The following is a 26,819-nucleotide window of genomic DNA, read 5'->3' as shown; positions in this document are numbered from 1 at the left end:
GAGAGAGAGAGAGAGAGAGAGCTGCGCAACGTCATCGCGGTAATCCTTGTCGCGTTCGAGGCCGTTCAAGATACAGCAGTCGCGGTAGTTGGCAAGACTGCAACGATTCGCCAAGTTGTAGGTTAGAGATAGCTTGTACAAGTAGCTAGACGACGACATCGTGAAATCGCGAGGAGCGATGAAGCGTTGAGAAGCAATCGTAGAAAGTTTAATCGACGATTTGTACGCGTGGGACGGTGTCACTGTGTATACAAAGTGTTTCCAAGAGGTACACGTCGTTCGACGAAATCCAATTTACGCGTTCCTCGTGTCTCGCACGAAACGCATGCGTGCTACCAAGGTAACCAAGTGCATCTGGCAATAATCGGACGAGCCGTTATAGTTGAACAAACCACGTCGAGGTAGCAGCGCGATCGCATTGTTTTTATGTTTCTCGTGTGTGTACATGCCATGCATATACGCTCTGTGTAAGGCGTATCGCGAGTGTCTCGCGAGTGACCAGCGTTTCTTCCTTCTACGCGTTCGCCGTTTTTCTCGAGTGTTCATACTAAAAGCGAGATTACACCGAGTGCCATCGCGAGATATTGGTTACGTTCGTGGTTCGCCAAGGTGTGGCAGCGTTAAGTCAGTAAGTCTTGGTGTTGGATTTGCGCGGTACCGACCATTGCTGGCTGTTCTCTTCGCTATTTCTTCGATGCGTTCTCCTCCTCCGCTTCCTCCCCCTTCTTCTCCTCCACCTCTTCCTTTTCTCTTTTTTCTTCTCTCCTCTTTCTTTCTATTTCTTCTCCAATTTTCTCGGTCCTCCCTATTTCTCTCTTCTTTTTTCGCTGTTTCTCCGTCGACAATCAATCTTCCGTATCTTTTCTCCTCTTGCCTTCACGTCACACGCACGCACGCACGCACGCATGCACGCACGCACGCACGCACGAACTCATGCATATATGTGTGCGCGTGCTTCCATACACAGACACTCATCTATCTCTCCTCCCTCCCTCCCCGTCGCTCTCTCTCTCTCTCTCTCACTCTCTCTCGTTGACACATACACACATACATAAGTAAAACATTCTCCACGAATCTACGCGTCGCATTTTTGCCACGTGTCGAACGATCAAAATGTATTCGTAGTTTTAGCAATTAAGTGATTTATTGTACGCGATACCAGTCTCTAAGCATAGTTCGTTCGATCTCTCGATCGTTCGATTCGGATCATCCGAAAATCGAATCTTCCATTTTGGGAGATCGAAGCGTTTTGCCGATGAGAGCGAGTGACCGCTTTCGTGACTTTCGATCTGTTACCGCTACCGCTACCGCCGCTCTTTACCCACCACACGACCACTATCATCGCCACCGCTACTACCACTACCACTGTACCGCCACCACCACCACTAGTGCCACTATATCCACTTCCACTACCGCCATCGCCGCCACCACCACCACCGCTACCACTACTACCACCACCACCACCGCTACCACTACTACCACCACCACCACAACCATCATCATCATCATCGTTGTCACGGACACTGACACGGGACTTGTTCACGAGCTACAAATACCGACACTAATACCAATACGATTTTCATCGTAACCGCGATTGAACGTCGAGCATGCCGCTCCTCAAACACAGAGTTCGATTTCCGAAATTAAAATCTTCGGAAATGTTTAATCTTTTTCAAAGTCTAGAAAATGATAAATTAAATTAGCATCGCTCGGGCCAGCCTGTGTATGCGTGCGTGTGTGTGCGTGCGTGTGTGTGCGTGCGTGTGTCTCGTTTTTCTCTTTTTTTGTCAGCTGTTTCTACATAAACGATTTTCACGGTTCGACAAAGAAGTCGTTCCATTCCATGTGACTTTGGCGCGCAGACAAACGTTTTTACCTTCTTTTAATTCAACCGAAGGTTATATCTCGGCGCTTCCGCGAGCTAACGTTTTTCGTTTACCATGCCCGAGGTTCGAAAATACCAATATCTATTCGTTCGGTATTCGTTATCGACGTTGTTCGCTATCCTTTATAGTCTTCGAATTGATTCGGTCGAGTTTAGCGAATGCCGTGTATAAATGCCGTGTATACATGTCGTGCGTGCGCGCGAGGGTACGCGCACTCGCGAATACAAGTCGATCGATGTGGTTTCTTACATGGACGTTCGGTATATTTATTTAACGATCGTTTCTATCTAAACGAGACGTATACGTTACGCGCCAACTTTAGTATTCCCAACGTTTTCCAGCGAATAGAGAAATTTCGCGACTATCGGTTGTTATGAAACGAAACGGAAGTATTGGCCGACAAAGATGATATCGATCGCCCCCTCGAACGAATCGAACGCGATCGAAGTTTAGCGCTGACGCAGCCGGTAAGCACGATAACCATTCGAGAGATCGCGATTCACTTCCACGATCGATCGTATCTGGCGAATCTCGAAATTTTGATAAACGAGATCGAGCCTACGCGCGACATGCGATACTCGGTACGCGATACGCGACACGCGACGCACGACACCACGCACGATACCTACCAGAATAAATCTAATCGAACGAGAAATTTGGATTTTCCGTTGAGAGCGGCGATCGAGTGACAAAATCACGGCGTCGCCTGTGTCACGTGGACGCTTCGACTTCCGCGTTTACGGTTGAAAAGATCGAAGAAAAACGAGGAACGTTCGGTTTTCGTGATTTTCAATTTCATAGCACATCTCGTTTTCTGACAACTAGGAGACAACAGAAGATCGTTATAACGTTCGAAATATCTCAATAAGATATAGCGGTTTGAAAGAAAGATTCGCTGTATCGGGTAAAAACAGGGAATGTCTACTCCTTACTGAATCGAAACACGCAATATGACAAGGATTACAAGTACCGTACGGTAATTACTATGTTAACATTCTTTTTTCGTGATATCTAATCAAAGTATAAACTTCGCTTTATAAACAATACAGTTAAATTTATCGAACGTTGCTTCTTTACTACTGGATCAAAAAGATTAAAACTTGATTTTCCGAATAAAGTTATTTCGAGACAATCCTTGTTTTTTCCTCTTACCCTTTAGTTTCTAACTCGACGATCGCGTACGCTCTAGCAAGTTGTGTCGTAGTTGTTTTTTAAGAGACAGAGAGAGAGAGAGAGAGAGAGAGAGGAAAAAAATTGCTTGTTCGCGTTGCAGGAAACGCATGCGACCAAGACAGAAAAGAGTTACGACGTTGCAGCGTTGACGGTAAATGCAGGGTTCGGTGAATGTTGAAGGAAACAGAATGTCCAGCGAACAAGCGCGAGCAAGCGCCGTCGCGACCAGAGGTAAGTTTTCGACGTAGAGGCACGTATACATTTGAACTGGATTTTCCGGTTCTTAATACCAATTCAACGTCGGAGTGGCAAGAACGGTGATCGATGAATTTCGGATCGGCTCGCGATTTGCGACTCACGACAAACGCGGATAAAGAGAACGAGAAACGATGCGGTCGAGGTCACCATCGACGCGACCCGTGATCGTGGTTGTTGGCGATATTCTAGCAGCGTGGGAATCGACGTTCTCAAACTCGCTGCCACGCGATCGAGAAACGATCGCGAAGATAACGACAAGCAACCTCCACCATAATAATGATAATAGTCAAGGTGACGAATAACACGAACGATTGATCGTCGTCGAGTCGATCCCAATGTCTCGACCGTTCTTGCCCCCGACCGTTCTTCCGGTCTATTTCGTTGATTTTCAATCGCGCGCGCGATCGATTCTCTTCGAGACGAAAATTTTGCCCGAATCGGTCACGAACGTCAAACCATCCATACAAACGGCCTGTTCGCCGATCTTACCAGCCGATCGTACGATTACGAGCGAGATCGAGTTAAAGTTAACGATCTTTCGTTCCGCGCGTCGATGCGAATCGGTTGTATGGGAATCGTAACAGGCTTGGAACGGTAATCGTCGAGTATTATCGTTTCTCGTGCCGCCCATATCCTTCGACCATAGCCGTCTCGCTTCTTACGGTTGATCGCGAAATCGCTGGCGCGCTCTCAACGTCAACGCGGTAGGTTCATTCATCGTTTGGTATATATTTTCGATCCGTGCCACCCCTTCTCTTCCGCGATCGCACTTGTTGCCATTGAGCGCCGGGACGAGCCGCGTACGTGCGCATAGATCATCGACGCGACACGATGTGACACGATTAGACCAGGCTAGACCAGACCGGAGACGAAACCAAACGAAACGAAACGAAACGAGACCGCGACACAAGCCGAGTACGGTAAAAGGTGGGGTGGCGAGCAAAGCAACGAAAGTCAAAGTCGATACTTTCGAGGAATCACGGTTATTTTAGAGATAGGGGAATTTACTCGCTCGGTACGCGGTTACGCGTAAGAGCGAGAAAAATGGAGGGGTGGAAGATGACGCGCGACGTGGTCGAAGAAAGAACGTGTAAAAATAAATCTCGAAACGCAGCGGGGATCTCTCGATCCGAAATAGATCGTAGATCAGCGACCGTCGTTATCTGTCATTCGCGATTCATGATCTATGATTCGTCGATCGTCGAAGCCACCAGCCGAGCAGAACGCGACACAACGCGACAGAGCGCGCGTGCGAATGAGAAAGAGGGAGTGAGAGAGCGAGAGAGGGAGGGAGGGAGAGAGAGAGAGAGAGAGAGAAAGAGCTGGTATAACGTTTGTTGCACGGTTTCTCGAGCTTTCTATTTTTAGACGGCCCGATCGAGCATACGGGCATCGTCAAGGCCGCGCGTTGCGAAACGATTATCGGTGGCACATGTTGCGCCCGCGCTACCAACCGGAACCGAATCGACCCAACCCGACCCGACCCACCCATTCCATCGCGACCCAACTCGATCCAACCGAATCTCTTCTTCCTCGTTTCTCCGTAATTGTTCGGCCCTGTCTTGACACGCGTGCAACTTTATCTTTGCGTCGCATCGAATCGAACGTTTTTACAACGGTAAAAGACACGACGAGCGCGTATCAGTTTGGTAACGAGCCGCTTCTCTTACTTCCTCGGCTGTATTTGTCCGCGAACGGAGACGTTGGATGTCGAGGTTCTTTGGTGATGATATTTGGTACGTAAGCTATGCGACGGCTTCTCATATGCGACCAATTTCGTCTGTTGATATGGACGACGGACACCAGTAGCGTCAGAAGGATTCCAATGCATTTCAGCGTCATGATCTTACGCGTGTCGTGCTCCGAAGACGCCGTCCACATTAGAAACTCTACCACGTCTTTCGCCAATTGCGACTCCGTGGCCGGTGTGCCGTCGTCGTACTCGACGATTCCCTCGTAGAGCATCTGCGAAAGCGTTAAAAGAAGCAACGATAGTGAAAAATAATTATCGGCGAGACAAGGCGCGTTCGACGAATTCGCGAATTAGCTAGTGCCGCCGTACTCGTGGCATCGTCGTAGATCCACCGGTGAAGTAAACGTTGAAGTATTGGCCTTCGTCCGGAGTTACCCCTGCTGGAGGATCCATCCATCCGGTTAACAGGGAAAACACGTAATCTAGGCCGCGTCTGCGCGTCAAAATCATGTAAGTTAGATCCGGTGGGACAGCGCCATAGTTGGCGGCTTTAGCCGCTTCCTCGTTCGGATAAGGAGAAGGAATCGCGTCGGACAGTATCGCCGGTCTCGTGTAATAGTTGCCTTGATCGTCGGGGCCGTCCTCCACCTGATCGAAAGCGGTTCGCTCGGTTACGACTGGTTACGCCAGAACGCACGGTGAACGCGTCGCGTCGGTCAACCACCGCGCTCTAACTCCCGATAGAAACCTGGAACTCGGCGGCGATCTGTTTAGCCTCTTCCGCCGTGTGCGTTACGTTGACCAGGTCAAGAAAACGAACGAATCGTAGACTGTGACACGTGTAGCACACGGTTCGATAAACCTGCCATCCTCTTCTCAGAGCGGCGTGATCGAACGCCTTGAACGTACCGTTGAACGCCCATGGGTACTTGGGTAGTCTAATTTCTATTCCCCCGAACGCCTTCACCGACGACTCGTTCAGAAAATAAAGAACAACGCCGCAGCTTCCGATCGTGGCGGCGGTAAATCCGAACCACGCCTTTGTCCTTTTACCATCGGACGACCAACGAAATCGACTCTCGCTGTTAAATTTACGACAGGCCGTGGAAACAGCTCGACCGACTCTGCCGATCACCGCCATCATCTTTTCCTCGAATAGACGCGATCGACGGCTCGAACGACCAATCGATTCTCGCGAATCGCGCTCGTCCGTTGTCGCGCGAGCCGTTTGTTCGTGTAACTCGATGCGATATACGATACGTAAAGCGCAACGATGCGAGCCACGCTCGTAAAGCGTAGAAATCGATTCGTCGTCCGCGTCGTTCGGCGATCGCAGCCCGTCGCGTTAGACGCGAGGTGCAGGGACGCGAGACGTTCGGTCGGTCGGTTGGTTCGTGAACGTGTAGTTTCTGTCGCGGTTACGCAACACGTAAGCCACGTTACACAACCTTTTACAATAAAGGTGTCGAGTGTATTTCCGCGACGTTATAAATAAACTACTCGGTTATGCTTGGCATTATGCATGCGCGCATATTGCCGAGCTTACGTCGAATCGGACCTACACCCGCTGTCTCGTGCGCAGCAGCAGCAGCAGCTGTGTCGACAGGACGAGCCGCGCAAACGACACAACTCGCGTGTTTACACGCGCGATTTTCCTCCATCGTCTTTCTCGAGATTTTTCGCCGAAGCGATACGGACTCGATCGATCGTGTCGCGCGCGTCCAGTCGTTTCGCTGTCGTTCGACTTAGCCCTGTGGTAATTTCATCTTCGCGTCCTGGCGCATCGTATTATCGGCAAACGGTTGCAACGCGATCGTCCACGAGACGACGAACGAGCGATAACGTTACGGATGCGATAATCGGCGTGTCGACCGAGGCAGTCTAATAATAGATACCTACGTATCGATCCGTCACCACGACAAACCGTTATTGTCTTTGATATCGTGGTCGAGTCGAAACGCGCGCGTTAGCGAAAGATTGATTCGTTCGATGGAGAGACGAAAGAGCGTGGTTGTTATCAAAGAGCGTATCGAACCGCGCTATTTATACCAACGACGCTCGTCGCGCTTCGATACCACGGTATATACGGGCTATACGGCAACGCTTGGATTAACCAACCCGCTGATCGATGCGCTTTGTTTCCGCGCTCGCTAAGCTCGTTTCAGCCGCCTCGCGAGTATCCGTTTCACCGTGCGACCGACTCCTTTTCGAAAAAAAAAAAAAAAAAAGAATCGTTGTCTAAACGACGACGGTGACGGTGCGTGCTCGTTTCACGAGCCCAAACGAGGGTAAAAACTAGTCGGCGCACCTTTGTCCAGTTTCGATCTCGTCGATGGAACGAGGTCGCCAAGGAGGCGGTCGGGCGGTTGCGCGATCGAGTTTGTCGCGTTCGAATCGATCGCGTTCGATCCAAGTCGATGCGTGTACATCCGCTCGGCAACGTTGACGACAGCGGCGACGACGACGACGACAACGATGACGAGTACGTACGACAACAACGACCACGACGGCGAACAGCCACGCGCGTAAAATCGTCTTTCGCGTTTATTTTCACCGGCTTCGTTTATTTTTGCTCGGATTGCCGTTTACCAGGGGTGCTGTTCGTGAACGGCGTAGGGACACGCGTTCGATAACTCGATCTTCCGCGGTGGTTCGACCAAGCGGACGCGACCAGTCGATCGCGAGGCCAACTGTCACGAGCGTCATTCCGATTGCGCAAAGATCGCGGTTCTGCGCGCTCGCGGAGGAAAGGTCGCTTTCACTGCGATGGCTAGCAGCAGTGCGAGAAGGAACGCAAAAGACTACGATGATCCATATATTTCGGATCTATTCAAAGCCGAGTTTTGGTAGTTTGCCAAATCTATTTTTCCGAGCGAAGGCGGGATCGCTTATTGTGCCCGTGCTAATTTTGTCGCGCCGTAACGCTCTCCATTCCGGAGGTGTGGGTGGTGCTGCTGCTGCTTGCTCGATACTCACTACGCGAGTTTTCAATCGTTTACACGCGGCCAACATTCCCGTCCCCGTCGCCGACCAGTCGCCCTTCAGCCGAGCTTCGCGCATCGATTTTTCCAAAGCCCTCGCATTCACCAGCTACGTACGCTACTCGACGATATTCTACGATCCTCGTGCCTTTCTCCGCGCATCACGATTCCGATCCGATGGGATTCGATCGTGAAATTCACGTTGGAAAAAACGTTTCATCGGTTGGACAGCCTAACGGAAACGACCGCCGATCGATCGCTCATGGCTATTTCTATTTTTATCGCAACAGCTAGTCGCTACGTGAACGGAGGTTACCGCTTCTTCGACGATTTAGCTTACGCGATAGCGGATTCTGCCGAGACTCTTAAACTTTGTTCTCGTCGCGTGTCTCTCGTTGGACAAAAAAGATATCTCTCTTCAGCGAGAATTCCCGTTTGCTTGCCTCTGCTATTCCGTCCGCGAGATGCGCGAGCGAGAAGCGAGCCAGCGAGGAGGGTGTATTTTCCAGACGAGAAAATGCTCTTACGGCGTCGCGTCGCGTTCACGTAGGAGGCGCCAAAGTTCGTACACGCGTAAACCTCGTGGAAGGTACTCGCGGAGTTGCAGAAATCAGGAGGGGGTAGTAAACATAACCTAGATTCGTGAACGGTGGCATCTGCCCGAAAGGAAGCGACCAAGTGGGATACAACCAATAACCTAGCTTAATAACGCGTTATAAAAGTAAACGTTGATCCGTGCAAAGGTCATCCTCCGTCTATTTATAAGTGGCTCGCGTCTTTTAACTCTTTTTTCCAACCTGTCGACCACGTCTCGGTCTCTAATTTCCTGCGTACGCGTGTACGTGCGAGCGTCGCATTTGCATTTTCGCGAGAGAAGCAACGCGTTCCTAGATCTAGCGCGAGTTTCTCTTTTTTTTCTTTTCTTTTCTTTTCGTTTCTTTCATTCGTCCAGTAATCTCGTAAGGCGACGGTGACGAAGACTACGACGGCGACGACGATGGCGACAACGGCGCGATTACGATCGTCCACGTCGCCGTCGCTTTCGTTTCCGATGAGTCAGTTGAAGCATCGCTACAGCCTGTCGGGGTGGCGCCAACGCGTTGGCGGACTTGCTCCGTACGTTTTACGACAGTTTGCAAATACCGAGCGGGTGAACCGATAAGATCGGCCTTCCGTGTTCGGAATTCCCGGTGTCTCGTCGCGTCTCCGTCTTTTCTCTCGGATCTCTAGATCCTCTGGCAAAGGGCACGCGATACAGCGGCGGCCGAACATAACGTTGGTAACGTTGGCAAGACACCGAGACGCAGAGACGAGGGTCACGGTTCACGGTTTTCCTCTTGCAAACCACTCCGCCTGTTTCGATCGCGCGGCTCCTCCTAGTCCCATCCTTTCTTCCTTCCTCGTCTCCTCCGTCGGCTCATCGTCCTCTAGTGGCACGAAAACACGAACGTCGGACGCACAGCGAATATTAATGCGTGTTTTTGCACGTGTAGACGTTTATTTTTGCTCGTATTTTTAGCAGCTGGTATTTTCGAACGGGACCGCCACTATTTTTGTCCTAGCACGCCATACGGCGTATTACCGTCCAGAGACCACCTACGAAGCGAATTCTCTCTCTCTCTCTCTCTCTGTTACAATTAGGCGGACGGACGGGTTTCTGTCGCGGACACAAGAACACGCAAGTCCATCTCCTGTCGCTTCGAGAGAGGTATTCGGTCGTTCCAGTTCAGTTCCAGAGATTCGAGAGGAATCGGGATAATATCGGACCAAGACGTCGCGGCCAGACCACGTACGTTCCGAACGTTCGTATCGATTTAGCTATTTCAAGCGGAAGCTGGTTTACCGTGTAATTGCGACAACACGTAATTAAACCGAGTTACGTGATCCGCTACGCGAATAAACGTCTCTCAGGTATCGTCGTGTAATTACGATACGCGGCAATGTCGGTTCGGAAACGTGCGTACGTGAACCAGACCGTGAACGTTTGCTCGAAACGAATTCCAGCGCAATTTGTTTGCCGCGTCGCTATTTCTTTCCAAGAGTACCCATCCATCCATCTACCTACCTACCTACCTACCTACCTACCTATCTATCTATCTATCTATCTATCTATCTGGTATCGCGCGTATCTCGTACGCGGCTGCACGCGTCGCATAAAAGAAAGAGGACAGAAGGCGATTTTCGAGGATGTCTGAGCGAAGAAGGAATCGTGGTCGGGTGTTGGACCGTTGGACGCGTAACGAATAGCGTTCTCGTTCGCGTCTACCGCGGTGCTATTTCGAAGGGGTGAAAGGGCCGTAGCTAGGTAAGCCGCTAAAAATAACACCGGTACATCATATCGAGCGGTCGTCTATAAATAGTGGCAAGTGACGAGAGACCCTGGATGGATTGGAGTCACGAGCAGCGCTACCTAGCACGCGCCATCTTTTAGAAAAATTCAAAACACTGCCACTCCTGGCTGTTACCCTCCTTCTCGGTCTCGCTGCCCGTCCAACGCCGTCCACCTCCGACTCGATCGATCGATCGTAAATAACAATGGACGCGGCCATTCATTGACGCGATGTTGCCTGCAAGGTGGAACGAATCGACGAGCGAATCGACCTTACGGACGATCGATTTTTCTCGTCGACTGGTCGTACAATCGATACGAATCGAATCGACGAGAGACACAAATTCCTGCCGTGTTCGATACGACGATCGACCAATCGCGAGAGACGAAGTAGGACGTTTATCGCGCGTAACGACCATCGTTCCGCTATCGGGGCTCGTCGTTCGATCGATCGATGCGTTCGAGCTTCGGGGTGGAGCGACCAAACGAACGGTACGAGATGATTCAAGAAGGGGTGACCTTGTCTCCTATTTTCGGAAGGTAGATTTCTCGCGACTCTCGCCGGTCTTACGGACCTGTCTCCCGAAAGAAATCGACGAGAAACGACCAGGTATAAAGATCGACGTTCGACCAACGTTTGGAAAGTCGATCGCACGTGTATCGTGGTTCGCACGCACCACCTGCTAGTGGCGCGAAAAGCTTTCCGCATTTCCGTTCGTATAGATTTGTCAGCGAATCGTTCCGTGGATAGAATCGCGGAAAATCGTACGCATCGCGTAACGGACGACTAAATTGCGTCAGCGGGACGCGATGCATCGAGAATAAATTCCTAATCGCGCGCGTATTTAGAAGCGATACGATGGCGGCGCATCGCCACGCTTTGTCTCGATTCGAGCCATCCGTCGCGATCTATCGCTCGCGTCTAGAACGTTTTGTTTACGCGAGCAAGCGAAAGAGAGAGGGATCATCGGCATTGGCGGAAGGTAATCGTTTCCTCGATCCACGCAGCAGGAGAATGCAAGGAAAAGAAGGGGGAAGCAGGCGAAAGGAGTAGAAGAAAGGACAGCTCGGGCAAAGTTTATCGGGTTGGTCGCGGTGCGACGAAAACGAGCGAAGAACGCCGGCGAGTGTAAGTTTCGGCGATGGAAGAACAGCGACGGAGCGAAGCAACGTGGAAGTACGAGGGGAGACGGTGAATTTGGCATGGAGGGAACGGTAACACGGCGGTATAACAGCGGAGAACAGAGCAACGCGCAAATGCGCTAGGAAGGCGGCAGAAGGGCAGCGGCGGCGGCTGCTGTTGTTAGCGGTATAGAAGCTAGTGGGCGGCAAACTGGAGAGGTACGGAACGAGGCAGTTTTACAATTACGTTGGCGACGCTGTGCGCGCGCTCGCGCGAGTAACACAAATGTGGTCCGAACGCAACAATACCGGGTCTCTATAAATAGCCGAGATTCACGAAACTCGCGAGGCAGGGCGCTGTCATCGTGTGCGCGCGACACCCTCAGAGAATGCGAGAGAATCGCGAAAGAAACGGTAGCGCGTACCGCGCGCGCAGTTCTCTCTCGTTATCCGTGACATGCGCGCGCGCGCGCTCCAGCAAATCCGCGCTCCAGTCTTTGCGTTCCGTCGTTCTTCCGAAATTATCGTCGCCGTCATCGTCGTCGATATCGACATCGCCGTCGTCATCGCCATCGCCATCGCCATCGTCACCGTCACCGTCACCGACGGTGTTTCTATTACCGACGCATCGACTCATTCGCTCGACTCGATGGCCTATCTTCGATAAAACGTAAGCCACTATTTTTCACGTTCACCGCGTTCGTCCGTGTTTTTAAAGTGCGATGCAAGCGGATTGGCGTATCAGGTTGCCGTTAAACACGGGCGACGGTGCTGGCTTTTGTGTTCGTTTGGTGCAAAGAGTGATAATAGTGCGCGCGATGCTGCAGCCAGTCGATCAAACGCACGATACTACGCGATGAACGTTCTTCGCAAGAACGATGATAAATTCGTTCGAGAGAAAAGTGTATTTTAGCAACGCGTGGTCACGCGCGATCACCTACGTACGCTTTCTTTTCTTTTCTCGTCCTATGTATTTCGCTTTCGCCGTCGCTTCTCTTTCGCCGCATCGTCCTTTCGATCGTTTCCCCTCTGGCTTCTCCGCGTTCCGTTTTTTCTCACACGATCGTTGGTAAACGATTTCGACGCGCGTCGCGAGACGATCGACGCTCTCTCGTCGAAACTCGGCCTAAAAATTCGAATGTTTCGCGTTTCACGCAAAGCGAAACTTCTCTTTGCTGCCTGTCGTGTATTTTCCATTCGTGTCCACTCGCTCTCCGTTGATCGTCTCGAACGCCTCGTAATAAAATCCCGTCGAGGGATTTCCAGCCTGTCGTATCCTGTATCGCGATTCAAAGTCCATTTCCAAATCGACCGACACCTGTTGTGCCTAGCTTGTAACGACGCGAGCGAGACTAGCATCGCGCTCCCGTAACTTTCTGTTGTCCCGTTGGCTGCTTCCTCTCTCTCTTTCTCTCTCCATCCACTCCCCTCTCCCGTTCTCCGTCTCTCCGCTATTTCCCCCCTATATTTTCTCGGTTTTCTCGGGTTTTTGCGCGTTTCAAAACGAAAGGCAACGCTGCCGCGATCGACGTTCGTCAGTTCCATTGAAAGTGTTATCGTTTCTTCCGCGCGAGTCCTCGTTACTTGATGCTCGCTTTGCCGTCACTCGTGTTCGGTACCGTGCAGGCGATATCGAACGGAAATGTCTCCGTTCGTGAGAGGGAAAAAAAGGAGGGAAAGACAAAGAACCAACGCGTCCGTGCACGAGCATGTGTAGCGTAATTGAAATTATAGAGAGTCAGGCAGAGAGAGAGAAGAGAAAGACGTTGAACTAGTTTTTAGAGTTTTCAGTTTTCAGATCTCTTTCGAATATCGTTCGCGTCACAGCTAGAGGCAACGGGGGAACGAACTGCGGCGTAACGATGCGGACCAACAAGGAGAATCGCGTTTGTTGGTGTTCGCGAGACTCGTCGACATCGTGTCGCGCGTTAGCACGCATGTGCGTCGCGCGGACACGATTCATCGTTTTTCCACTGACATTTGCGGGAGATCGCGGGCGAAAGCGAGCGCGCGCGCGCGCGCGTTCTCCTCCGTTTCTTTTTCACTCGATTTCCAGCGTATATCGACGCGACACGAAATCGCGCAACTCGGATCTCGAAGAAAACCATTGCGAGAAACGGGACGACGGTTACTCGCATCGGACGAATTGTCGCAATTGCGCGTCCGACGGTCTCGAAATGAATCGAGCGGCCGCGATTCGCGAACCCGTTGCAACAAAGAGCAGAAACTGAAACACGCTTGACGTCACTGCGAATCATTCTCGCCACTTAGACCAAGTCACGAGTTCAATTTAGAACGCGAACGAGCCAGTACCGTGGACCCGATTCGTCGTTTCGTTTCGAAACCTGTGAAACGTCGTTGCGATCTTTTACACGATCGCGTGTTACGCGTACCTAACGGAAACGAAAGAGAAAGAAGGTGGCGAACGAGACGTCGATCCGTTCGCGTTACCAAACACTTTTTTCGAGAAACAAGCAATCGAAATAACACGGACAGAGATAGCGAGTCTAATTCTATCGTCGGTCTGTGACCACCGCCGAGTCGATTCGCCTTGTTCCGATATCGCTTTCATTACGGGGTCATTGGTCTTCCTTCCTCTTGCTTGGTCTTTCGCCTCGAGGAAATACGTAGCACATACATACGAGTCGTACACGCCCACGCGCTCACACTCGTACGATCGCGTTGTCTCGCGTCGCGTCATTTAGCGTCGCCTGTTTTTCCTACTAAATCCTCTCCTGTGGCCCTCTTCTATCTCTTCAACCTGTTGAAACCACGATCCTTCGGATCTCTTCTTTCGTTCCATTTTCTTAGGTTTCTTGTCCGTTTTAACAGAAAATATACGCAACAGCGCGCATAAAATACAAGAAAGAAGGAAACGACAAGTTCGAGCGTAACCGAGGAGCAAATAATTACGAGGATGGCAGAGATCGATCAAGCGCGTCGATATCCTGTCGAACGGAGTTAGCGCCGACGGCCGTTCGATTCACGCGGTACGTAACAAACGGCAACTCGCGCGGAATCTTGAATTTTCCTTGCGACGTAAGATACCGGACGTTTTTCTCCGTTTGCTCGACACTTTGGTCGAGTATTTTATCGCGGTCGTGTGAATCGAACGGCCCGGGACGATCGTTAGGTCGTTTCCGAGAGGCGGAGAACGAGGTGCGTTGTTTCGATCGTCGCGTTCGATGCGATTCGATCGACGCTTGAACGCGATAGTCGCCTAGTGCAACGCGTACGATAGGTGGATACGTGTCGAGAGGAAGAACAGATTTACGTCGAACAATCGGCTACCGTATTACGGAATGTGCGACACGTTGGAAGAAAAAGTGACGCGGACCAGACGTAATTCGAAGGATCGTGGAAAGGAGAACGTAGGTACGAACGGAGAAAGTTGCGCGTGTGTGTGCGTGCGTGTGGGCGAGCGGCAAAGCGGCGGAGGAGAAAGGGGAGGCGCGTGTACCGTCGCGTTTAGTAGGTGCGTATATAAATGTCATCCTATATATAGCGAACGTTCGTCTAATCTTAGCTAGTCGGCCACCGGCCAGGAACACGAGTAAAAACTTACTTTGACTCTCTTTGCTCTCGGCCTCCTGTCCCGCTCCCACCGACCCCCATCCCTTTGGCGAACCAACGGCACGCAACGCGGCGCACTCCAATTTCCGCTCGAGCTCGCCTTTTCTCCCACGCGTTTACGCCTCGGTCCTCGTCCGATTCGCCGGCGATCTCAATTTATCGAGCGCTGCTCGGTCGGCCGACGTCCGATCGAACGCAAGACGCGGACCAAGTTCCTCTAAACTACGAAAGCATCGGCAAAATACGAACCACCGCCTGCGCTGATCTCGCCGAACCGACCGCGGTCACCTTTTCTTCCTCTCTTTACACCAGCTACTCAACTGACCTACACACCGACATTCGCTCGCTAATAATAACGGTACATCGCGCGTCGATACCACGATTCTTCTTCTTCTTCTTCTTCTTCTTCTTCGTCCCGTCTGTTTTCTTTCCCTTTTTCTATCGTAAAATCACGACCACCGTCTCGATCGGACGAAACGTACGAAACGCGCCAAACGTCGGCAAACGAGCGAACGTTATCGAAACACGTACATCGCGATCGATGGCAATTACTTTGACCGATACGATACAGCTGCGATCGTGTTGGCTGACGATATCACGGGCGATGGAGGCTGGTCGGTGAATTAATAAATTTGAAACGTTCTCCTTTCGTACGACTACGATTGCGACACACGTGCGCCTTCCGCTCTGCGAATCGACCGATTTAACGAAGAATTTTGGCAGAGCGGATGGCGCGCACAACGAGGTTCGCGTAAATACGCGGAAATACGTGGAAACACGAGCTTGCGTTGGAAGGGACGGCGATCGCAATTGCGGTCGGTACCTTTCGGCTGTGGCAACAGAAACACGAAGGAAAGAAAGGTGAACAGCGGAGCGAGCCTGTGGAGGAACGGCCCTCCTCCGCGATTAACCTTGGACTTGACTCGAAGGAATTCTCGCAGCGTACAGTGACCTCTGCTCGCCCGCTAACTCGACGCTCGTCGTCTCGACTCGGTTGGTTCGCGCTCGCGCCGCGCTCGTCTTCGCTCTGTTTTCGCTCCGTTTCCATCCGATTCCGAAATCCACTCGAATTCGTACGTTCGCTTGTTTACGCGCACACGCTCCACCGTACATCGATCCTATTTCAACGGACGTACGTTCGAGCCGCGCGAGCAATTTATTTATTTATTTATTTATTTATTCGTTTCGTACACGGGAAGTGAAATCCCATTAGAGTAGAAAGAATCGTGTGTAAAGAGAGTCGGCAATGGAATACGAACATAAATTTTCTTATATTTCTGCCTATTTATGTTGTTGCTGCTTCGGAGTTCTATTACGTTACACGCGATTCTTTCTACTCTAATGGGATTTTACTTCCCGTATATGAGACGAATAAATTAAATTAATCGAGTTGAAAAGAAAACGAGTAAGGAAACAAAGCAAGTCGGAAGATGCGAGAGGCTAGCGGAAAAGGAACGAAGAAGGGGAGAAATTAGAGAAGAAGAAAGGAAGAGACGCGCGCGCGTTACAGAACACTGAAAATTTAGCAGAGAGACAGCCGGAAGAATAGCCGACGAACCGTCCATCTAGCATCGCTGCTAAACGTTTGCCTTTTGCCTTGTTTCAGAAGACGTGGGTTACAGGAGCGTTGAGATCGCGCCCGCGTTTACGCATCTACCGCAGGAAGGTAAGCACACGGCAGAAGCGGACGAAGCGATCGCGATTCGTCGTACGTGTTCGTAAACGTTCGAGCGGAGATGCGACTCGAAACTCGACGTCTATAGAAAGATCGCTGCGAATCGCGTCCGAATCGGACGCTTCGAACGTCGAAAACACGTTCGACGAGACATCGACGCTGAATCGAAACTCGATCGAACGTAAGAAGAGAACGAGATACTTTTCGCGCGTGACGCTTCCAAAAATAAACACGCTATCGAGATTCCGAGACCGAGCGACGACGGGGACCGGCTCAACGACGAAGCTCGTTGCGGCGGTGTCCGTTTCCGCGCAGGAAACCGGACACGTTGTTGACATCGCGCTGTGCCGCCTTCTTTCCATTCTTGATATTCTCGTCTCAGCGTCGATGTTGTTGTTGTTGTCGTCGTCCGTTTCTTCGAAAGTGGAGCTTCGTGACGCGAAACACAGGCGCGTCGTCGATGCGTGCGTGTATATATGTATATACGTGCACAGAGATGGCCCGGGATACGCCAGACTCACCAATGTCCAGACCGAGAGACCTGGTCGGCGGAGTTGGTGCTACGACCACCTTGACAACGACCAGCTATCACGTTAGCTCCGGCGATTCGGCGAGCCTGCACGGTCACGTGCTGCAACAGAAGATATTCGAGGTAACGTAATCGATTCTCGTTCGTGGTTCCACGATCGCACGCGCGCCACGATCCTGCTCTTTCCTCCTATCTCCCCCCCCCCCCCACTCTTTGTTTCCACCGTTTAATCGCGGTTGACGCGCGAACGCGATCGACGCACAGGTTCGAACATGCTCGCAATTACCCCTGGCCGCGCCGTCGGCGGACTCGAGACCGGAGAAGATAAAGTTTCTGTCGAAGCGATACGAGCGGTGACCAGCAACGTTGCACGGCTATGGAAAAAAGATTTCGTTCGCAGCGCTACCCCGTACACGGGTAGCGGCGCGCGCATCCATGCGCGTACACACGGTGTTCTCGATTCGAATCTCGAATCTGTGCGTCGCGCCACAAAATCGAATCTCGAAATCGTTTCGAGCGTTACTCTCGACGCGTCGGTTGTGCTTTCAGCTACAGCAGCATCATCAACTTCAGCAACAAATACTGCGGCAACAGTACCACGCCCAGGAGCGACAGTTGGCCGAGATACACGAGCAACAGGTGCACCAGCTAAAGGTAAGTCGCGTTCGTCGCGGCGCGTCGCGTAACGTTCGTTCGTTCGTTCGTTCGATAGCGCGTGTCACCTCTCTTCGTCGATTTCGTTTCTCGGTCACCGTTCCGTGCGGTTCCTTCTCTCTGGAGGGTGACGAATCGCACCATCACCCTCCCGAGTATCGAACCACCGTCGTCCAAGATCCATTGTCTTCGAACCGTCTCCGAGTCGAAAGTCCAGCGGAACCTTCCGTTTCCTCGTAAGCTCGATCGATGCGCGAGACGCGTCTCTATCACCGACATATTTGAAAACGAGAGAAAGAGAAAGAGGGAGAGAGAGAGAGAGAGAGAGAGTGTCTAGATCGGCGGCGAGCAATGAAATTCCGCGCGTCGTACCTCGATGGGACGAGAAGTTGTAAATCGAGACGGATGAAAGATCGTCGAGTCCTTGGAGATTCGACTCTCGTCGTGTTCTCTGCTCTCCCTCCCCCTCCCCCCTCCTCTCTTCACCTTTCCTATGCTATTTGCCCAACCGTGTCTTTCCCCCGTCGTTTCTCGCTTCCACTTTCACCCTTCTTGCGGTAAAATTATCGTTGAACGTTGCTCGCACTCTCCCCTCTCGCTCCCCTCCCCTCCCCTACCCCTTCTCTCTCTCTCTCACTCTCTCTCTCTCTCTATCTATCTATCTATCTCTATCTCTATCTCTTTTTCTTGAATGGACGATATCGGCCGTTAACCGTCGTCAATGTCCAGCACACCGTCGTCGTGCAACGCGTACTTACTACCCGTACGTCGTATTATCGATCGAAACGAGGCGTCTTTTCTCTCGTGTTTTTTCTTCGTTTTTTTTTTCTCTCTCTCTTTTTGTCGTAGCTCTGGCAGCAGCAAAAACAGCTGGAAGAGCAGAGGAGAGAAAAAGAGAGACTCGAAGCACTGAAGAAGAAGGATAAACACGACCACAGTGCGATCGCTTCGACGGAGGTGAAGCAACGACTTCAGGTACTTGAACGGCGGGCAGGGCTCGGTCGTATATCGGGCCGAACCCATCCGCATGGGTAGAGAGAGGATTTTCGTCGTGGAAGGGACGCGAAGAGGCTAAGTGATAGGCGAGATAAAAGGGAGCAGAAGAAGGTAGGACGGGCGGGGGTGGGGGGTTTTAGACGAAAGAGAAGAAGAAACGTTAGACGACGAGATGGCAGGCCGAGAGGGCTGTAGGAGATACGATTCGATTAAAAGCGTAACGTCGCTACGTTGTTGTCGGTTTGTCGTTTGATAGTAGCGATGAATAGATGACGAGAGGGATGGTATGCGTAGAAGAGGGAAGGGAGAACGTCGAGAGCGAGTGTTGGCTGAGAGGGGAACCTTACGATTTCAGAGCTTCCTCGTGAACAAGAAGCAAAGGGAGGCCGCGGCCGCTGCGAACGGGGCCGTACCTGGTACAGCCGGATACAGAAGCTGGTGAGATATTTTTCGAGACTGACGATTCACGCGCGCGGGTTCGCCCGCCGCCCTCGATCTTGTTGTCGTCGATCTTCCTCGAGTACATCCTCTCGCGATGTTTCACGCTTTCCGCCTATAACCCGTTCGCTCGCTTGCAACGCAATCTCGCTTTCTTCCTCGTCGCTGTACCGTGCGCTGTCTTTCTCTCTTTCCTCTCTTCTTCTCCGTATCTATCCCAGTTCCGCTTCCCATTTCTTCCAGTCGTTTCCATTTCCGCCACGCTTTTCGACGATACCGCGCTATATCCACCCAGCCTAGCCGCCAAGGACGATGCCGCAGGGGGTGTACTCGAGTGACAGAGCTCGAGTCGAAGAGCCGAGCGATACGATTCGATGGAACGGTCGATCGGTCGATCGCACGATCCACCGACACTGGAACCGATTGAACAAGAAGCCGCGAATTTGTTGGTCAGGTTGCAACCGCAATCGGCGGAATCGGCGGGCGCGTCGAACGCTTCGCATCCCTACCGGATGCCACAGATGCTGCAAGAAAAGTTCGCCGATGATTTTCCACTTCGGAAAACAGGTACGTACGCGCGACCACGCGCCCATACACGTTGTTATACTATAAATTCCCGTGTTGTCGAGTGATAAGCATATTTGGTGGAAGGTAGTCTCTTTCTATGTGTGCCTATGTACGATAGTAGAATGCCTCAACTAAAGCATGGTTTTTTGCGACGCCCCCGCCCCCCAACCCAACCCTGTCTCGATCATTTTGCCTGTCGACAAACGTACGAACGAACAAACGAACGAACGAACGAACGAACACGCACGCACGCAAACATACACACGACAGAGGCAAAGACGAACAGAGAGACGAAGAAAGGCAGAGACGCACCGTGTAGCCCCTGCATCCGATCGACGATCATCCGCCGTTGTCCTGATTGCGAGCTTGTCGACGATCGACGATCCGATCCAACGATCGTAACCCGAAGAAAGATCGGACTCTCGCGAAAAGATAGTAGCGTGGATAACGCTCGGTACAGATATTCGTAGACATGGAATTTATTATCGGGTTATCGGACGGATCGCGTGGACACGCTCGCACGTCGTCTCGTTTCGCGTCCTTCTATCGTTCCTCCTTCCACGCGATCGCCCGACGCTCCTCGACGTCCGTTCCCCGAACCCTGTGCCATCGTTTTGCACTACTCTCCGGCCCGATACGACGACGACCAACAACTAACCCTGGCTAAAATTGGCCAGCCTCGGAGCCGAACCTGCTGAAGGTGCGACTAAAGCAACGCGTGGAGAGGAACATGGCCGCGTCGAGAAATTCACCCCTGATGGCACGCCGGAAGGATCGCCTGCTGTCGCACCTCAAGCGGAAATCACTGCTAGCAAGTACGTCCTTCGATCGAGCTTAATCGAAATTCGTTCGATTAATCGTCGACTCTTAATTGACTCTTCCTGCGTGAGCATTAGCAAACAATTCGTTGCACCCGTGTTTTCGATTAATCGATCGTTGATTTTTGCCTTTTTGCCAGTGTCCAGTAACAGCATGTCGACAACAAACGTTACCGATTAACAAATTACGTTTCCGAGACCGAGTCTCCTCTCGTTTCGCCTCGGCGACGTTCGTATCGCGCGAACATGCGAAAAAGGCGAAACGAAGGGCGCGATGCGTCCCTTTCGCGCGAAGGAATTCGGGACAGTAGCGGCGCACAGGGTCTCTGAGATAGGCCGAAGGGGGGAACAGGTTGCTCGTTCGCTTTCCCGAATTCCAGTCTCGTACGCGACGAGTTGCAGGCAAATCTTGCCACGCTCGTCGCCGCTCGCTCATCGAACGCTTTCCAGATTCTAGCAGTAATCCGGAATCTGGGCCTAATTCACCACCGACCGTAAACAATTCTCAAGCGAGTCCCACCGCGGCAGCCAACGCAGCGGCAGCCATCCAAGAAGTGAGTATACGCGAACAACACGCGTTACACTCTCTCTCTCTCTCTCTCTCTCCCTTTCTTTCTTTCTTTCCTTCTTTCTTTCTCGTTCGTCGTTCGCAGGAAACGGAAAACACCGGCTACGGAGGTCCGTTGACCAGCAGCAGTCAGCAAGGTAGCCTGTCGGATCTGTCGTTGTTCAGTTCACCGTCCATGCCCAACATCTCGCTGGGACGACCTCACGTTCCATCCGGTTCGAGTACGGTGAGTTTTTTAGCCGTCGATTCTATAACGTGATCGACCGATCGTTCTCTAAAGGACAACGCGGTGGCTGGTTTTCGCGTCTCTATTCGCAGACCGGCACGAAATTGGCCACCGTCTCGGAGGCAGAGGTACGCGCGGCGTTCACCGCGCGACTAGGGATGCCGCTTACCGGACAAATGTTGCCTGGTACCTTGCCTTTCTATCCGTCGTTGACGGTGATCGAAGGAGGAGACGCTACGTCGAGCGGCGGTTACGTTCACAAGCAAATGCAGAATATGGAACACCCGTCGATAACGAACCGACAACACCCGTCTGCGGTTTACGGCACCGCGACCGTCACGGCTGCCATCACCGACACGCAAGTAGCGCATGCGAGGCTGCAAAAGGCTGGTCACCGGCCTTTAGGTAGTATGTTCTCTCTTCTTTGCTGCCAGCCGATTTGTACAAGCGCGCGTGCCATCATCGTTCGAGCACCGCCGACGATTCTCTTGCCCTCCGCGATCGTCGTCTTAGAGACTCTCCGGTCGGATTTCCGGAGAGATCGTGACCACGGAATCGTATCGGTCGACGTCGAACAACTGGCACGCGCGAACGATTTTCATTGGCACGGGTGAGATCCCAAGGTGGAATCGCCGCGCGCCTCTTGAAAATTTCCAACGTGGCATCCGATTCACGTGGCGTCCCTTGGTCGCTCGTTCCGTTTCCACAGGTAGGACTCAATCGGCGCCTCTGCCGTTGGGCCATCCGATGCTGCAAGGCGGTATGATCGCGCCGCAAACCCATTACGAGGAGTACCTGGCCGAGAAGCAACTGCACGATCAACAGCAGGCGCACAACTACCTCAAACAGCAGATTCGTCAGACGGTGTTGACGCGTGTCGGATCTCGGGGACAGGCGAATCAGCTGGACGAAGCACCGGAGAACGACGAGTCCGCCGAGGTGATAGATCTTACCGGAGGGAAGAAAGATTTGTCGGAAGAGAGCGAGATCTCGAAACAGCAACGAGATCGCGAACAGTTTCTTCAGCAGCAGAGAGATCTGATGATGAGACACACCTTGCAAATATCCAACGAGTCGTCGACGGCCTACGGCGGAAGCGGTACAGGTGGCGGTAGCAGGAGCAGTCAGCCGAGTGCCAGACCGCTGTCCAGAGCGTTGTCCAGCCCGTTGGTTCACTTGAGTAAGCTGACCGTCCGTGATTTCTTTACTCTTTGCTCGCCTTTAGGGCACGCGTTTACCTCGTTCGTCGATCGTCGTATCGCTGCTCCACGTTCTCTCTTTGCGTCTGCTTAGCGCGCGACGCAGGTCCTCAGGGAAGCCAAGCCACCACCGGTGATCTGTTCGCGCGCGCTTCTTCCCATCGATCCACTACCGGTTTGGCCTACGATCCGTTGATGTTGAAGCACGCCTGTGTCTGCGGCGAAACGGTTCGTGGTCATCCCGAGCACGGAGGCAGATTGCAGAGCGTCTGGGCACGCCTTTCGGAGACCGGACTTCTACAGCGTTGCGATCGAATACGTTCGCGCAAAGCCACCCTCGAGGAGATTCAAACGTGTCACAGCGAAGCTCACGCTCTTCTCTTTGGTGAGTACGCTCTCGGTTACACGACGCTCGGTTCCCTCGTTCCCGATCCTTGTACGCCCGTCTTCCACCCTCCCTCTCTCCGTGGCCCCACTTTCTGCCGCCGCATATTTCGCAACGTAAACGTAAGTAAAGTAAAGTAAAAGGTGCTGTCGCGCGCAGGGACGAATCCGATGAACCGACAAAAGCTGGACGTATCGAAGCTCTCTCAACTTCCGATCAAGAGTTTCGTGCGGCTACCCTGCGGCGGAGTAGGCGTCGATTCCGACACCACGTGGAACGAACTGAATACCGCGCCGGCCGCCCGAATGGCTGTCGGTTGTGTCGTCGATCTGGCCTTTAAAACCGCCATGGCTGACATTAAGAACGGTTTCGCCGTCGTACGACCGCCCGGACATCACGCCGAAACCAACCAGGCAATGGGTTTCTGCTTCTTCAATTCGGTCGCGATCGCTGCTCGATTGCTTCAGCAGAAGCTCGATATTAGGAAAATCTTGATCCTGGATTGGGTAAGAGCCCCATAGCCTTTCTATTCATCGTTTTTCGTCGGTTTTCCCTCGTTTTCCCTCCGCTGGTCGTCGCGCGTATTGCGATCGCGACGACGATGGGATACGGCAGTCCGCTGGACGAGAATCGCCCACTCGATCGACCGACCGGTTTACCTTCTGTTTAGGATGTTCATCATGGGAACGGGACGCAGCAAATGTTCTACGACGATCCACGGGTGCTGTACATGTCGATACACAGGCACGACGAAGGTAACTTCTTTCCAGGAACCGGTGGACCGACCGAGTGCGGCGCCGGCGAGGGTCTGGGCTACAACGTGAACGTAGCCTGGTCCGGTGGGCTGAATCCTCCGATGGGCGACGCGGAATATCTAGCCGCGTTTCGTACGATCGTGATGCCGATCGCGAAGGCGTTCGATCCGAGCATCGTCCTCGTCTCGGCAGGATTCGACGCCGCCGTTGGCCATCCCGCGCCCCTCGGTGGCTACAAAGTTAGCCCCGCTTGCTTCGGCAAGATGACGCAACAGTTGCTCGGACTGGCGAACGGTAAGGTTGTTCTCGCCCTCGAAGGTGGTTACGATTTGGCCGCGATTTGCGACTCCGCCCAAGAATGCGTTCGGGCTCTGCTCGGGGACGAACCTACTCAACTTCGGGAAGAGGAATTGACGAGGATACCTTGTCAAAACGCGGTCGACACGCTGCAAAAGACGATCGCCGTGCAGGTACGATCATCTTTCACTCGGCGACTCTCTCTCTCTCTCTCTCTCTCTCTCCTATTCCTTCGTCCTTTCTCCTTCTCCTTGTTTTCGATTTCCGGTTCAACGTTTGTTTTATTTTTTATCGTTTGACACGCAGATGTCTCATTGGCCTTGCGTCAAGCTGAACGCGCACACGGTGTCGATGAGCGCGATAGAAGCTGGACAGAAAGAGCGCGACGAAACCGAGACGGTCTCCGCGATGGCCTCTCTGTCGATGCAGCAGCCTACCAATTTAACGTAAATCATATCTATCTATCTAAAGTGTTTTCATTTTCCGCCGATTACACTTACAGTCGTTCCTGTTTCAGGACTACCCCAGAACATTCCCGAGAAGTTTCCGAGGAGCCAATGGAACAGGATGACGCCAAATGAAGAAAGACGCGAAGCTGCTCGTCGTCGATCGTGTTTCGAAATAGTCACGAGGCTATCGTTGCGTTCGCATCGCTTCTTTATAAAATATGAGCGACGACCGACACGAAGCCGCTGTGAGCTGTGAGTTGGCAGCTGCTGCTGACGCCGCAGCCGGTCGCGCCGTCACTGTCATCGTTGCCGTTGTCACTGTGACATCGGGGTGCCGCCAACGCGCTGTATCATCGTACGATCAACGATAAAAGCGAGCCTTCTTCGCTGCACCTCTTCCGCTTCGCTGTCGCACGTTGTTTGTCTAGCGGTAGCTTGACGGAGCAGAAATCGCGGAGATCGGGCGAAACTAGCTTCTCGACTAAATCTAAAAGACAGTAGGTTTAAGTGTTTTCTACGCTTTCGCGTAAAGTTGCCCTAGAAACGCGCGATAGCGCGCGTTCACACGGCCTCGCCTTACCCATCCAGATTTCACGTTTAGTTCGTCGATCGTGTACGCACTTGCCGCGAGATCGCCGTTATATCGTTACGAGAGTTTTTTGAAAACGGCCAAGAGGCCGAGGCGAATCGTGGAGTCGTGATAGAAGAAAAGAAGAAGAAAAAAAAAAAAAAAAAGAAAATAGAAAACAGCGCGTTTTAATAAAACGATGCATCGAGGGCACAGGGAGGCGGAAGCGACGACGTTCGCGGTGGCGAAAGCATACACGAGGTGCGCAGCGATATTCCGCGGAAAAACGAAACGAGATTCGTTCAGCGTTTTCATCGTAGGACGGCGTTTCGTTTCGAATTGTCTTTCTTCGAGCGGCATAGCACGATATTTGGTTGTCCTTTTTGTCGCGAACAAAGGCTGGTGTGATTTTTGTGATATTTTGTAAAAAGCAGAAATTTCATGAAGCATATATATATATATATATATATATAGTTAATTGAAGATGTACAAGCGTACGCGAGACTGTGTGTGTAACGTTGTTATACTTACGATTAGAACGAAAGAATGCATGCGTCCGTGTGTGTGCGCGTGTAGCTATGCGTAGATGCGTGTAAGGAAAAGGAGAAAGAGAATATATGTAATCGAAATAGGAGCATTTATTTTTGTGCCGTGCATTTTACGAGAACACGGAGAATGCGAGCGAATCTATCGATCGATCATTTTCGCGAATTCATACGTTCTATGGAACGTACGTAACGTTATGTAGCGTGACAAACATTGTATCGCGCGGATCAAAGATTTTAGCACGCAGACTCTTGTGTAGTATGCGCGAGATAAAGAAGCGCGTATGCGCGCGTCGAGTACAAGAAATACATGTGTATATTGGATGTTATGTGTCCGCAAGAATCTCAAGTGTTCGTCGTGTATCGTCCCATATTTTTACCAAAAACTTTGAAAATATCGAGCGCGAAACGTTCTTTTCGGTCGATTCGTGTCGCCAATTCCCACCTTTCTATGTCTCGTCCTTTCCTCCATGTTTTATTCCCGTCTCGGGAATCCATTTCTTTTCCCGCCTTCGTTGTCATTCTCCTTTTTTCCTCCTCCTCCTCCTCCTCCTCGTTCACTTGTAAACATCGTCTCCGCGATTTGCATCGTTTATATCAATTTCGTTTCCCTTTGTTCAAAGTTGCGCGTTATAGACCCACTCTCCTCTTTATATCTGTTTCGTGCGATCACCGAACGCCAACGTGGAGACGACCGTTTCTCTACTCTATCAATTTCGACTCGATTCGACCGAACTCGATTCGTTCGACTATCGATTCCGGGATCGTGTACAACGATCGTCGTAACGGAACTTGTTGTTGACATTTTTGCGAGAATTTTATTTGTTTCGGCCAAAGGGACTTGCAACATTCCGGTATCGTTCGTAGAAAATCGATACAAGTTAGATGTAAATCGTTGATAATTCGCATCGAAAGTTGATTCTAATAAATGAACAAGAAATAAGAAATTAAACTCGCAGAGTATAAGAACGAAAATGGAAAAAAAAAAAAAGTGTTACAATTACGTTACTGCACGTGTACGAATATGTCCATATTGCGTAAGCTTAAATGTATTAGTCATACATTTTTTATGTATATATAAATGTACCTCGTAAAGTAATTTTAAATAAAAACTATAGTCATTGTGTTACGCATA

At 51.6% G+C, this 26,819-nt stretch overlaps 2 protein-coding genes across 17 annotated transcripts; one reads left to right on the top strand and one right to left on the bottom strand.

Moving 5' to 3' along the window:
- Positions 1–10: 10 nt before the first annotated feature.
- On the top strand, positions 11–26,819 carry Hdac4 (histone deacetylase 4). 16 transcript variants are annotated; one of them, XM_072016176.1, is made up of 19 exons: positions 11–628; positions 3,160–3,290; positions 9,633–9,780; positions 16,625–16,681; positions 17,185–17,342; positions 17,769–17,873; positions 18,723–18,848; positions 19,225–19,307; positions 19,762–19,874; positions 20,552–20,689; positions 21,143–21,246; positions 21,346–21,486; positions 21,579–21,894; positions 22,196–22,666; positions 22,780–23,070; positions 23,230–23,576; positions 23,741–24,295; positions 24,429–24,568; positions 24,640–26,819. In XM_072016176.1, exons 2-19 carry the CDS (start codon positions 3,231–3,233, stop codon positions 24,701–24,703), a joined length of 3,417 nt encoding a protein of 1,138 aa, XP_071872277.1. In that variant the 5' UTR covers positions 11–628; positions 3,160–3,230; the 3' UTR covers positions 24,704–26,819. The 16 variants fall into 16 exon arrangements, with proteins under 16 accessions (XP_071872277.1, XP_071872276.1, XP_071872279.1 ...); XM_072016175.1 differs by having other exon boundaries at positions 16,622–16,681; XM_072016178.1 differs by lacking the exon at positions 9,633–9,780 and having other exon boundaries at positions 13–628.
- On the bottom strand, positions 3,717–6,175 carry LOC139993982 (uncharacterized). The gene is made up of 3 exons (XM_072016209.1): positions 5,759–6,175; positions 5,380–5,658; positions 3,717–5,282 (listed from the first exon to the last, which is right to left on the bottom strand). The coding sequence occupies exons 1-3, from the start codon at positions 6,152–6,154 to the stop codon at positions 4,959–4,961; spliced, it is 999 nt and encodes a 332-aa protein (XP_071872310.1). The 5' UTR covers positions 6,155–6,175; the 3' UTR covers positions 3,717–4,958.

This window comes from Bombus fervidus, chromosome 14 (genome assembly GCF_041682495.2).
Source record: "Bombus fervidus isolate BK054 chromosome 14, iyBomFerv1, whole genome shotgun sequence".
Classification (NCBI taxonomy): Eukaryota; Metazoa; Arthropoda; class Insecta; order Hymenoptera; family Apidae; genus Bombus; species Bombus fervidus.
This window is presented reverse-complemented; position numbering and strand designations above follow the sequence as displayed.

Bases quoted from the DNA above. Each gene is read 5' to 3' on its own strand.
- LOC139993982 (XM_072016209.1), bottom strand. From the start codon at position 6,154: ATGATGGCGGTGATCGGCAGAGTCGGTCGAGCTGTTTCCACGGCCTGT. The intron at 5,659-5,758 runs GTTTCTATCGGG...GCTTTCGATCAG, and splicing joins AGATCGCCGCCGAGTTCCAG to GTGGAGGACGGCCCCGACGA. The intron at 5,283-5,379 runs GTACGGCGGCAC...ACGCTTTCGCAG, and splicing joins GATCTACGACGATGCCACGA to ATGCTCTACGAGGGAATCGT.
- Hdac4 (XM_072016171.1), top strand. From the start codon at position 10,552: ATGTTGCCTGCAAGGTGGAACGAATCGACGAGCGAATCGACCTTACGG. The intron at 17,874-18,722 runs GTAAGTCGCGTT...TTTTTGTCGTAG, and splicing joins AACAGGTGCACCAGCTAAAG to CTCTGGCAGCAGCAAAAACA. The intron at 18,849-19,224 runs GTACTTGAACGG...TTACGATTTCAG, and splicing joins AGGTGAAGCAACGACTTCAG to AGCTTCCTCGTGAACAAGAA.